The 13,226-nt window shown below is 38.1% G+C and overlaps 1 protein-coding gene and 1 pseudogene across 2 annotated transcripts; both read right to left on the reverse strand.

Annotated features, from left to right (window-relative positions):
- Positions 1-394: 394 nt before the first annotated feature.
- Positions 395-4,667, reverse strand: LOC143577039 (haloacid dehalogenase-like hydrolase domain-containing protein Sgpp). The gene is made up of 5 exons (XM_077060986.1): positions 4,534-4,667; positions 1,955-2,069; positions 1,706-1,860; positions 662-923; positions 395-561 (listed from the first exon to the last, which is right to left on the reverse strand). Exons 1-5 carry the CDS (start codon positions 4,665-4,667, stop codon positions 550-552), a joined length of 678 nt encoding a protein of 225 aa, XP_076917101.1. The 3' UTR covers positions 395-549.
- A 6,597-nt stretch (positions 4,668-11,264) lies between these two features.
- Positions 11,265-12,679, reverse strand: LOC143577042 (haloacid dehalogenase-like hydrolase domain-containing protein Sgpp pseudogene; annotated as a pseudogene). Its single transcript, XR_013143048.1, has 3 exons — positions 12,565-12,679; positions 12,324-12,476; positions 11,265-11,795 (listed from the first exon to the last, which is right to left on the reverse strand). The product of XR_013143048.1 is annotated as a haloacid dehalogenase-like hydrolase domain-containing protein Sgpp pseudogene (transcript).
- Between the last annotated feature and the right edge of the window lie 547 nt (positions 12,680-13,226).

A 13,226-nucleotide genomic window follows, 5' to 3' on the forward strand; every position in this document is an offset into this window, starting at 1 on the left:
GCGTCAACTTATGAAAACGACGCCGAGTGTAACCAACACAGAACTGGCCAACGCGCTGGGTAACAACCTAATTTTGATTAATCATATAAGTTTCGTTGGTCGTTAAAAAAGAAGACATGTTCCTTTTTTATTTTTATTTTTTTATACTTCAAAAAAGATCACATGATCGACAATATTGAGTGGCACCCACAAATTATCAATCAAAAACCCAAATTCACATCCCCTTATTGTTCATCATACGTATATATTTTTCAGAAAAAATAAAAAGCATATGTATGAAATGTCTTAAAAAGATAATGCAATTTAGCGAAGAGATGGTTATTAAATTTGAAGAACCAACTAATCTACAAACTTTTGACGCACTTTGCTGTCATAGTTGGATCAAATAGGCGACTTTTGTTGTACCATCTCTTGTAGATTTTCCCATAATTTTGGGTCGTTATAATCCTTGATAACGAGCGATGCCCTGGCATCTAGTAGCATTTGTTCAGGGTTTCTAGTAGCCATACCAACAGCCGCCATCCCGGCTCCATTAGCTGCTTTAATTCCCTAAACAGAATCCTAGGCAACACACAAAAAGTTGCACATGAAAACACATGGCAATTGGCATACGTATTGAAACAATTGGTTATTTTAACAGATGATTGAGTTGAGTTCATACCTCAAACACAAATGTGTGATTTGGGGAAAATTTAAGTGCATTTAGAGCCTTAAGGTACGGATCAGGAAAAGGTTTTGGCCTTGCACATTCTTCAACTAAAACTATCACTTCAAAGAAATCTTGCAGTTTAAGCATTGAAATCAGCAACTCAGCATTTGATTTTGGAGCGTTTGTAACCGCAGCCCGTTTCAGGCCAAGATCTTCTACCCATTTGCATACATCGTTTAAGCCGCTTATAGGTTCCAATTGTTCGGCTGCCAATCTGTTTGTTTTTAGACAAGAATTAAAACGTTACATTTTAAGGTCAAAATGACTTGAATAACAGTACAATAAAGATTATAACTTTAAAAGGCATCATGTTTTACCTCAACGGGACAGCAAATCAGGTCTGAATGTGTTAAGCGGGCCAGACACGATTGACAGAAGTATTAAACACCAACACGCATGATTAATTAAATGTTTCATTTCCTCAAACACAAACATGGGCCCTTTTAACACGATTAATATTAAAATTTTTAACACGAGTTACTCAGAACTTTATGTCAAAGAACATATCTTTTTTTAGTTTTTATAGATTTTATCTTTGAAGGGCAAACTTACTAGCTTTTACTTAAATAATGATACAAACTACTAGGGGTGCAGACGAGCAGAGACGCACGTGAGCTACTCGTGATCAAATAAATAAAAAAAACTCGAAATGAGCCGAGCCCGAGCGTCAAATAAAAGCTCGTTTAGTTATCGAGCCAAAGCTCAAGCCTCGTATGGGAAGATCGTTTAGGTTTGTCGAGCCTTAACGGGCCTAGCGTAGTTTTGAGTTTTAACTTTTTTGAACTTCTATGTATTTATTTCACACTGCAGAGCCGAGCTTTAGGCTCGTTAAGGTTTTCTCAATAACACAAATAATTAAAAATAATAACAAACAAGCTGCGCACAAGCCGGGCTTGAGCTTGAAACATGAGTAATGAACCGAGCTCGAGCTTGAGCTCTCGTAAGTCAAAGCAAGCTGAGCTCAAGCCCAGTCGAGCTCGTACCCCTACAAATTACCTTCTAAACAAAGCTTCCTTGTCAACCATGAACTTCATGGCCTTTTCAAACTCCCGGTTGGGAAGAAGAACATTACAAAGCTCTTCGTTATGCTTGCCGCTATCGTTATTTATGAAGAATTCCTCATCGATAGGTGATCCATCATTAAAGCCTATCTATAAAAATCAAAAATGAAAATCAATGCTCTCTAAGTATGTTTTAGCAAGATTTAAAATGACAAACGGAGATCAAAACGGTTGAATAAAGTACCTCCTGGAGCATATCACGGAAGGCGTAGTAATGAAGAGGATCGGAGTCACAGAGAGTTCCATCAATGTCGAAAAGGATTGCTTCAAGAGGAGCAATGGAAGATAATGAAGCATTGCTGCATTAATAAGTTAACTAATTGAAATGCGCCTAACCGACATTTAAACATGCGTAACTGGTGCCGAAACCAGAAGCAAAGCTGAATGTGGTTTTGAGCGTAAAATAGAAATAGGATTATTGGGGAAGAGATGAATATAAGGAGCGAGCGTTGACATTTGTGTTGCTCAATGAGTGTTACTCTGTCTTTCACCAGACATTTTGGTGCTCTGTTCTGTCGACTGTTTTCTTGCCATAGGATTTGGGTGGAGGAAACATAACATAAAACATAGCTCCTGACACTGACAGGAAGCGATTGCAGCCAACCATGTTACTTTGGATTATACAAGGGTAGGATTAATGTAAGAAAACTAATAATTTTATGAGAAGCATAAGAATAGATTTATCTCAGTAACAGTCGGACAAGCAGGAAATGTTAGGGTGAACCAGAAAAGTTTGGGTAGAGCCGGATCTAAGCGTTGGTAGGTAAGCGTCCTGTAATAAGAGGAGTAGTTATAAACCCTGTAGACCAGAAATTCACGAGATGGTTGCAAAAAAATGTAGGATGAAATGAAATGTCTAAACAAAAGAAGGTATGTTAAGATAAGTTGGGCAAGATGTGAACCAGGAGCTACTATAAGTCAACATAATAATGTATTTTCACAATCTTCTACTTTGTGGAATTAAATTATTTTATTCTCCTAACTACAAAAAAAAATTATTATAAAATGATTGCTTTAGGAAGTCTTTATACTTTTTAGACCTATAAAATGTGAAAACAAGATAATACTATTGTTTTGATTTACGGTGAGTATATCTTTTCACTCCACACAGGCAACGTGTTGGATCCTAAAGGCCCCCTGGCTAAATGTTGGGTTTATTTTTTCAAGTCACGGAATATAATGATAATGTAATTTATATGTTTTATACTAGCTTTTATCCTCCACATCATGGGGTTGTTTCATATTTTTCGTTTCTAATATTTATATATTTTTTGAATTTTAATTTTATTTATTTTAAGGAAGTGAATAATATACTTAGGGATGAAAGGGCTCATAAATAAATGACATGTTATAACCCGTTTAAAAGTTATTTGGGTTTGGTGAGACCCATGACCCGCTTATTTTATTTTTACTATAAAGTTGTTTCTTAATTATAAATATCTTTTTTATTAAAAAGAATAGGATATTAATTTTTAGTGTATCCCTATTTTATAGGATTTTCAAATCAAATATTTGGTAAGATTAATTTTTAATGCAATGAGATGTTATAACCTGTTCAAGGGGTATCTGGGTTTAATGAGATAGAGGGGGTGGAGAGCAGCCGGCAGTCTATAAGGTCCAGACCATCAAAGGATGGATTGGTCTGGTTTTTGTCGGGTCGGGCATTTGTATCCTGGTCATTATAATAGCCCAGAAGTCTATAAGTGTCCAGTTTATGATTTTAATACAGATCATCAATATTTGATAATTAAAAACAATACCAACCAATCTTTGACCACCGTTGACTTTCACACCATATAATCTATGCATAACATTTCCAGAAGCCCAATCCAAAATGTGACAACCTACAATAGGAAGAAGAACAATTGTTAATCTTCCAGAATTTGAAATTCAGTACCCCCAAAAAAGAATATAGAGCAAAACAGCTTCAAGAATGAACAGATCGGTTTTTTGTTTTCGATAGCCTATTGCTGCAGTTTAAATATTTATTTAAGTTCAGTCTCGAGTTTCTTGGTTGGTCTCTGGTTCAGACATAACCAACCCAAAACCGACTACAACATGTATATTTAAAATCGAGGCCCAAACTGGTTGGTTTCTTGGGCCGAACCGAATGTTGTTATGCCATAACAGGCTAACAAGAACCATAACACCATAAACATTATAAAGTTAAAAGCACCATGTTTCACCTTTGAACCCATATGTATTTGAGCAACTTAACAGCAATACATCACCAGTTTATCACATCAATCCAAGAACGGATAAACATCATCCATTAGCAGTTGACAAGTCATCAGTTAAGCAAAATCTGATCTGAATACACCAGCAGCACAAGTAATAAACATGTTACACATTCGGTTCTTATTAAAAAATATTTTAAACTTGTGCCCTGCACCAGTTAAAATAAGAACATGTTCAATATTTGTTGACTTTCTAAGTCAAAATTATGTGTATTATTAAATAATTTATGCACCAGATTTATGTGTATTCATTATATTTTTTATGTTCTCAGGTAAATATTCGTATACAATAAAGTTACACATAATTAATAATATCAGTTTCAAATATAAAAAACAAGAGTAAGAGAGCTAAATGGTGGAAGGGTATTTTGGTCATATGGAATGTAATTAATAACACCGAGGAACTAGTACACAAAGAAAATACAAATTGAATATAAAGAAACAAACATAAACGAAAACGATAGAGAATTGAAATCATATGATGGAACAAATCTATCAACGGCTTATTGTTAAACTCTTAACGAACTTATTTTCCAAAGTTGCAACTTCACCCCCTTTAAGTTCTTCAAAATGTACATCTTTATTATTAACTTCGTTAAACAAGATGTTTAACATGGATTTAGCATAAGCATCATATTTAACAGCATGCTTGCTTAACATAACGAATATAAAACGTGTCGAAGCACGAAATGAATCTGACCTGATCCATGACGATGTTTCCACGGATTTTGAGATGAACGAACCACGTCTTGATCTTCTCCTCCGGCTGCTCGTGATCTGCAATGACTTTTTGGGGGTGTGGAGGTGACCGCTAAGAAATCTCCAGGATCTCTTGTTCACAGACACAAAAATATGGTGGTGGCTCTTATTGAGAATGACCCCCCTGAATAAGGATGTGGAGACCTCCTTATATAGGGAGCCTCATGGCCACCATCATGGTACCCTAATGGGCCTAGCCCAGTTAGGGTTACCTCCACAAAACCCCCTCAGCCCAATAACATTGTATTAGTCCATATAATAAAATAAGCCAAACATAATAAATTTAGGGTCGTAAAACCAGGTTTAGTACCATACCCCTACAAGCCCCCCAAGTCCAGCGTTGCTCCTGGGCGCGCAAGCGTTTAGGTGGAGCGCTGGACTTTATGAGGTGTGTTAGGGCGTGAGGCGGTTTTTCCCTTTTCTTCGGCCTTATCTTTATTGTCTTTGAGTTTTTGGGAGGCTTTCTTCATGATGGTGACGTGTTGTGGTTTTTATGATAATGATGGTGCACTAGCATGAATAAGATATAGCACGCATCATAACAATAGTGGCGCGGGGCCTGACAAAAGATAGAGTGCGCGTCTCGATAATAATGTAACATAACTTACGCGCGAGGCAGCTTACGAGCTATAAAAATAATAAAGCTTGCGCGCGAGGCGACTTACGAGCTATGAGAATAATAAAGCTTGCGCGCGAGGCGACTTACGAGCTATGAGACTAAAAAAGCCTGCGCACGAGGCGACTTACGAGCTGAGAATAATAAAGCCTGCGCGCGAGGCGACTTACGGGTCTGAGAATAATAAAGCCAGCGCGCGAGGCGACTTACGGGTCTGAGAATAATAAAGCCTGCGCGCGAGGCTACTTACGGGCTGTAAAAATAATGAAGCCTGCGCGCGAGGCGACTTATGGATCTATGAGAATAATGAAGCCTGCGCGCGTGGCGTCTTACGAGCTATAAGAATAATAAAAGCTTGCGCGCGAGGCGTCTTACGAGCTATAAGAATAATAAAAGCTTGCGCGCGAGGCGTCTTACGAGCTATAAGAATAATGAAGCCTGCGCGCGTGGCGTCTTACGAGCTATAAGAATAATAAAAGCTTGCACGCGAGGCGTCTTACGAGCTATAAGAATAATAAAAGCTTGCGCGCGAGGCGTCTTACGAGCTATAAGAATAATAAAAGCTTGCGCGCGAGGCGTCTTACGAGCTATAAGAATAATGAAGCCTGCGCGCGTGGCGTCTTACGAGCTATAAGAATAATAAAAGCTTGCGCGCGACCAATGGGTTTATGAGGATTCCCAACCTTTAAGTTTGGCGCGTGGCCTATGGGTTTATGAGGATTCCCAACCTTTTAAGTTTGGCGCGTGGCCTATGGGATATTATGAGGATTCCCAACCTTTAAGTATGGCGCGTAGCCATATGGGATATTATGAGGATTCCCAACCTTTAAGTATGGCGCGTAGCCATATGAGATATTATGAGGATTCCCAACCTTTAAGTATAGCGCGTAGCCATATGGGATATTATGAGGATTCCCAACCTTTAAGTATGGCGCGTAGCCATATGGGATATTATGAGGATTCCCAACCTTTAAGTATGGCGCGTAGCCATATGGGATATTATGAGGATTCCCAACCTTTAAGTATGGCGCGTAGCCATGTAGGATATTATGAGGGCGCGTAGCCATATGGGTACAATCATGGTTGTTCTTATCCTGATTTGGATTAGACTGTTCCTCATTTGTTGTGTCGCTTTCGCGCGGCCTGCGCAAGGTCTTCTTTATTCTCACGCGCAGATGTGGTGCGTGAGCGTGCATGATGCGTGAGCATCTGATATGCATGAGCATACGTGAAGCCCAATAACATAAGTGATGCGTGAGCATGTGATATGCGTGAGCATACGTGATGCGTGAGCATATGTGGTATGCGTGAGCATATGTGGTACGCGTGAGCATGCGTGATGCGTGAGCATCTGATATGCATGAGCATACGTGAAGCCCAATAACATATGTGATGCGTGAGCATATGAGATGCGTGAGCATGTGATATGCGTGAGCTGTGGCGTAGAGTAATCGCCGGGAGCGCGCATGCAACCCGCTGTGGCGTAGAGTGATCGCCGGGGGCGCGCATGCGACCCGCTGTGGCGTAGAGTGATCGCCGGGGGCGCGCATGCGACCCGCTGTGGCGTAGAGTGATCGCCGGGAGCGCGCATGCGACCCGCTGTGGCGTAGAGTGATCGCCGGGAGCGCGTATGCGACCCGCTGTGGCGTAGAGTGATCGCCGGGGGCGCGCATGCGACCCGCTATGGCGTAGAGTGATCGCCGGGAGCGCGTATGCGACCCGCTGTGGCGGAGAGTAATCGCCTGGAGCGCGCATGCGACCCGCTGTGGCGCGCATGATCCAAAGATTTTGAATATCCACATCAGGTAGGTTTTATGTAAAACCAACAGATCTGATAGGGTTTATAGATCTATGAATATGAAATGTGACTGTTGCTCAAACGAACCCAGATCTGAAAAAATCATAACTAGATTTGGTAGATTTCACTTAGAAAAAACACAGATCTAAGGGTTTCCCCCAAAAGTTTGGTGGTATTTCTTCCTGTGTATTTCCAGATCTGGAAGTATTTTTAGATCTACGGATTTTTGGATTTCCATAGAACATATCTGAAAGAAGAGACCGTAGACCTGAGATATTGATGAACAGATCGGAGGGCCGAGACGAGAAGCAATTGTGGTTCATTGCCGTCCCACGGATGGCGCCAATGTCGAAGCACGAAATGAATCTGACCTGATCCATGACGATGTTTCCACGGATTTTGAGATGAACGAACCACGTCTTGATCTTCTCCTCCGGCTGCTCGTGATCTGCAATGACTTTTTGGGGGTGTGGAGGTGACCGCTAAGAAATCTCCAGGATCTCTTGTTCACAGACACAAAAATATGGTGGTGGCTCTTATTGAGAATGACCCCCCTGAATAAGGATGTGGAGACCTCCTTATATAGGGAGCCTCATGGCCACCATCATGGTACCCTAATGGGCCTAGCCCAGTTAGGGTTACCTCCACAAAACCCCCTCAGCCCAATAACATTGTATTAGTCCATATAATAAAATAAGCCAAACATAATAAATTTAGGGTCGTAAAACCAGGTTTAGTACCATACCCCTACAAAACGTATTTAACGCCCTAGTTCGGTAAAAAGTCACATGACTAATGATTAAAAATTCTTTGTCCAAATCTAAATTTTAATTTCTATTGGCCAGAGTTGACTTCTTTTTGTCAATTTTGACCAATAAGTCAAAAGTTGGTTAAATGGGCTATGCTTGAGAAATGAGGTGTCATGGGTTTATCGAAATGGTAAAACGAGAAAGGGGAATTAGATAAGCCCGGATAAAAGTGACTCCTAACTAGAACACTTAATGATATTTATAGTTCCAATTGTCCATAAACCACTGTTTATTTATAGCCACGAGTTTAAAGTTTATTTTTAAGGTCAAATGACTTAAATAATTTCAAAGTGACCCCTAACTAGAACACTTAATGATATTTATAGCCAAGGTATCAGGTATGACCGAACCGAATCGAAACCAAGAAAGGCAGTAAAATTGGCTGCCGGTTGGTTCAGGATCGAGACCAATAATTAGCTGCACATTACCGGGTTGATATAATGTCTAGGCGAGTCAGTTTTTGTATGAAATTAAACATGCTAATCATTTGTTTGCGGATAAATTACCTATAGTTACGTGTGATGTTACCTATACAGTCATAATGATGCTGAATTGCAGATAACAGTGCAAGTAAGTGCAATTTTACAAATTGATTTGATCATATTAGGGCACTGCTTATTGCTGCAGAGCTAATGTGAAAGTTCTTATGCTTCACCTTGCAGGCAAAGAATAATTTTACTATTGCATATTCAGAAATATTACTGTGAACATTTTAGAAATAAATATAATTGAAGCAATAATGTAAGTTTTATCATATGTTTTTTGAGTCTTGAAAGTGGAGGTGGAAAGTATGAAGATGAAAAAGAAACTGGCAAAGTTTGAGTTTTTAGTCAAGTTTGACTTTTGAGTCAAAGTTGGCTCTTTTATGGTCAAACCTGAATTTTTAAAATTTTTGACTATTTATTTAATCATGCTAGACTTTTTAAATCAAATTTGACCAATTTCGAATCAGCTTTGACATTTGTATTTTTCATTACCATTCTAGCCCGGAAATAGAGGTGGCAGCACCATGCTCTTAGGCCTGCTATTTACTTGGTACAAGATACTGCAGCTGGGAAAAGTTTGAAATTCATGTTTTGGTTGAATTTTTCTTTTTACTAAAAGTAACTGAGTAGCACTAATCCTCATATTCACCAAAGTGAAGCCTTTGCATTAATGGAAGACGAAGTATCTAAAAGATCATGGTAGTTCAGAACCCTTTGAAAGGTTTTTGACAAAAGGGGTATTTTGGTCATTATGGAACAAATGGAAAAGAGAAGAAAACTGGTCAAAACTGGCACTCCTATTTGGTTTGACTCTTTTGGTGTCAACTTTGACTTATGGAGGAACTATGAAAGTCAACGGAATGTGTATATCAAGATTTGGAAATCTATTTGTCAAGAAATTGTTATGACCATAAAGGGCATTCTAGTCTTTCTGGAAAAAAATGAAGTTGCGAATTCTTTGTGCAAATCTGAAATTTTAATCAAACTCGAATTTCTATTGGCCAGAGTTGACTTTTGGAGAAGGTGGACTTTTTTGGTCACTTTTGACCAGTAAGTCAAAAGTTGGTTGAACAATAGCTGGAAGTCTGGAACTGTATCTTGATGGTGAATAGTATCGTTAACTGGGCTATGCATGGGTTTATCAAAATGGTAAAACGGAAAGGGGAATTAGATCAGCCCGGATACGGACCCAATTGATCAGGAATCGTGGGTTGAATGAAGCTCGAAGGAAATATAGTGAGCCCTAATTAAAGATCGTTTTTAGTCAAAGTCAATCAAACTTGCAATGTTTGACTAATGAAAGTCAACTAATTCTAATGTAAACATTATTATACATTAAGTTGTCTGCTCAAACGAAAAAGAAAACATAGTGCTTCGTCCATCTATACAAAACGTGTATCAACTTACAAGAAATAAAGCACCCTAGCCCTGACAGAAATAAGTGACATGTTAAATAAAAAAATTAAACATAATTTTATTCATATTAATTAGCTAACACAAGAAGTCTGTAACTTAGTAGACTAGTGGAAGTGCCCGCGCGTTGCAGCAGAGAACCTAAGATTCGATCGGTATGGTTCGATTAGTTATGGTACCGGAATTTGCTATAGCAAAATTCATATTCATTATAGTTTACGAAACAAGAAATAAGAAATTTATATTACAGCATTATTACATCATTATCAAAATTGGGGATTATTTAGCTGGTTGATGTACAACTACAAGTCAATGATATACAATTATGTATTGGCTGATTGGCATGTTAATTGGTCATATGCTTGTTTACTTGGTTGATGCATTGCCTATTTTTTCTTCTCATACTTTGTATACTTTTTTTTATCTATCATGCAATGTGATATTGTTTTATAAAGATATCTACCTTCTGAAAATTGAAACAAACTCTCTCAATGATTCTATGTCATCTAGTTAAGTATACTAAAGGTTATATGTTATACCAATAAGTGTCTAGTTTTATTGGTTTTAAGGCCATAAGCTGGTGTTCCATAACATATACATACAACATGAGCCGACAATGTTGTCATCCACCAAATTCCTCTATATTGTCTTATGTTGTGTTCCTGAGTATCATTTAGGGAAAGAAAAGAAACGAAAAGGTAGGAAATAAGATTGGTTGTGTTCCCAAGTTTCATTTAAGGATGGAAAGGGAAGGAAATAGGAAAATGTGTGTTTCCGAGTTTCATTAGAGGAAAGAAAGGGTAGGAATTGAAAGGAAAAGTAAGGGTAAAATGGAAGGTTTTATTTGGATGGAAAGAAAGTTAGTGAAGAAAAGGAAAGGAAATGAAAAGAAAGAGAAAGGAAATGATTCTTTTCCTTTTCTTTCTTTCGTTTAATTATCTCGGACTTTTCTTAAATTTCTCTCATGAGTCGATTAATGTTGCCATTCTATCTTCTAACTTACCTTTTAAGCTATAATTGCATACTCTCATCATGTAGAATCATTTCTTTTTAAGGTGTTTTGGGGATTGCCAACCTAGCAGCTATTTTGATTTATCATATAAGTTTTGTTGGTCGTTAAAAAAAAGATCTGTTCCTTTTTTTATTTTTTTACTCTTAAAGAAAGATCACGTGATCGACAATATTGAGTGGCACCCACAAATTATCAATCAAAAACCCAAATTCAGATCCTCTTATTGTTCTTAATCACATGCATATATTTTTCAGAAAATGAAATGTTTTAAAAAATACTGCAATTTAGTGAAAGAGATGGTTATTAAATTTGAAGAACCAACTAATCTACAAACTTTTGACACGCTTTGTTGTCATAGTTGGATCAAATAGGCGACTTTTGCTGTACCATCTCTTGAAGATTTTCCCATAATTTAGGGTCGTTATAATCCTTGATAACGAGCGATGCCCCTGCATCTAGTAGCATTTGTTCAGGGTTTCTAGTAGCCATACCAACAGCTGCCATCCCGGCTCCATTGGCTGCTTTAATTCCTGAAACAGAATCCTAAGTAACACACAAAAAGTTGCACATGAAACACACGGCATACGTATTGAACAGTTGGGCTATTTTAAGAGATGATCGAGTTGAGTTCATACCTCAAATACAAATGTGTGATTTGGGGAAACTTTAAGTGCATTTAGAGCCTTGAGGTGTGGATCAGGAAAAGGTTTTGGTCTTGCACATTCTTCAGCTAAAACTATCACTTCAAAGAAATCTTCTAGTTTAAGCATTGAAATCCGCAACTCAGCATTTGATTTGGAGCGTTTGTAACCGCAGCCCGTTTCAGGCCAAGATTTTCTACCCATTTGCATACGTCATTTAAGCCGCTTATAGGTTCCAATTGTTCAGCTGCCAATCTGTTTGTTTATAGACGAGAGTTAAAAGTTACATTTCAAGGTCAAAATGACTTGAATAACTTCAAATTGACACCTAATTTGAATATTTATGGAGAAAGAACAATACCATAATTATTATGACTTTAAAAGTCTGCTTTACCTCAGATGGCTTGCAAAACAGGTCTAAGCGTGTTAAACGGGTCAGACACGACACGATTAACTAAATGTGTCGTTTCCTAAAACACAAACACCGGAACTTTTATGAATATGTAACACGACCCGTTTAACACGATTAATATAACCTGGTCAATATCACGGCACGACACATTTAACTCATCAAAAGACACGTCTTTTTAGTGTTTCTAGATTTGACCTTTTAAGGGAGAACTTACGAGTTTTTGCTTATATAATGATACAAATTACCTTCTAAACAAAGCTTTTTAGTCATATGCCTGATCCATATGGATTCTAAATTTAGAAAGTAATGTTTGACCTCAAAAGTCAAAGCACGTGATAAACTAGTGCACTTGACATGATGATACAAATTACCTTCTAAACAAAGCTTCCTTGTCAACCATGAACTTCGTGGCCTTTTCAAAATCCCATCAGGGAGAAGAACATTACAAACTCTTCGTTATGCTTGCCACTAATATTATTTATGAAAAAATCTTCATCGATAGGTGACCCATCAATAAATCCTATCTATAAAAACAAAAACCAAATGCTCTATAAGTATGTTTTAGTAAGATTCAAAACGATAAAACAGAGATCAAACGGTTAAATAAAGTACCTCTTGGAGCATATCACGGAAGGCATAGTAATGGAGAGGATCCGAGTCACAAAGAGTTCCATCAATGTCGAAAAGGACTGCTTCAAGAGGAGCAATGGAAGATAATGAAGCATCGCTGCATCAGTAAAGTTGACTTGAAGATCAAATGGACTGATTTCAAACTTTGAATTATATGAATATTTGTATTCTTTGATAACTGACGGCTGAACACGCGTAACCGATGCCAAAACCAGTCGCGGACCTACACCTTTGGTGTAGGTGTCGGCCGACCCCTGTGAAATTTTTGTTTAAAAGGTATATATATATGTTAAAAATCCTTATCGACCCTATGAAATTTTGACATCCGACCCCTATAAATTTTTTTTCTGGGTCTGCCACCGGCCAAAACCAGAAGCAAAGCATAAATGTACAGTAGTTTCATAAACTAAATTTTAAACCAACCCATTTTCAACCGAAACCCATCTTGACCTTACCTCTTTCGACCCGAATCAAAGTAACCCTTTTTTTGAATCGACCCGTGCCGGCATGTGACCCGTTTGCCCGTCTTAAATAAATAACAAAGCCTTATTAAAACAATTATATTATATTATATATACCTACCAGTTTTGGGTAAGAGCTTGATGAAATCGTTGTGGAGAACGATGGGAAATGTAGTTTTGTGC

The sequence above is a fragment of the Bidens hawaiensis genome, unplaced genomic scaffold (genome assembly GCF_021521415.1).
Source record: "Bidens hawaiensis isolate Kalapana, Puna unplaced genomic scaffold, B.hawaiensis_p1.1 tig00028457_1, whole genome shotgun sequence".
NCBI lineage: Eukaryota > Viridiplantae > Streptophyta > Magnoliopsida > Asterales > Asteraceae > Bidens > Bidens hawaiensis.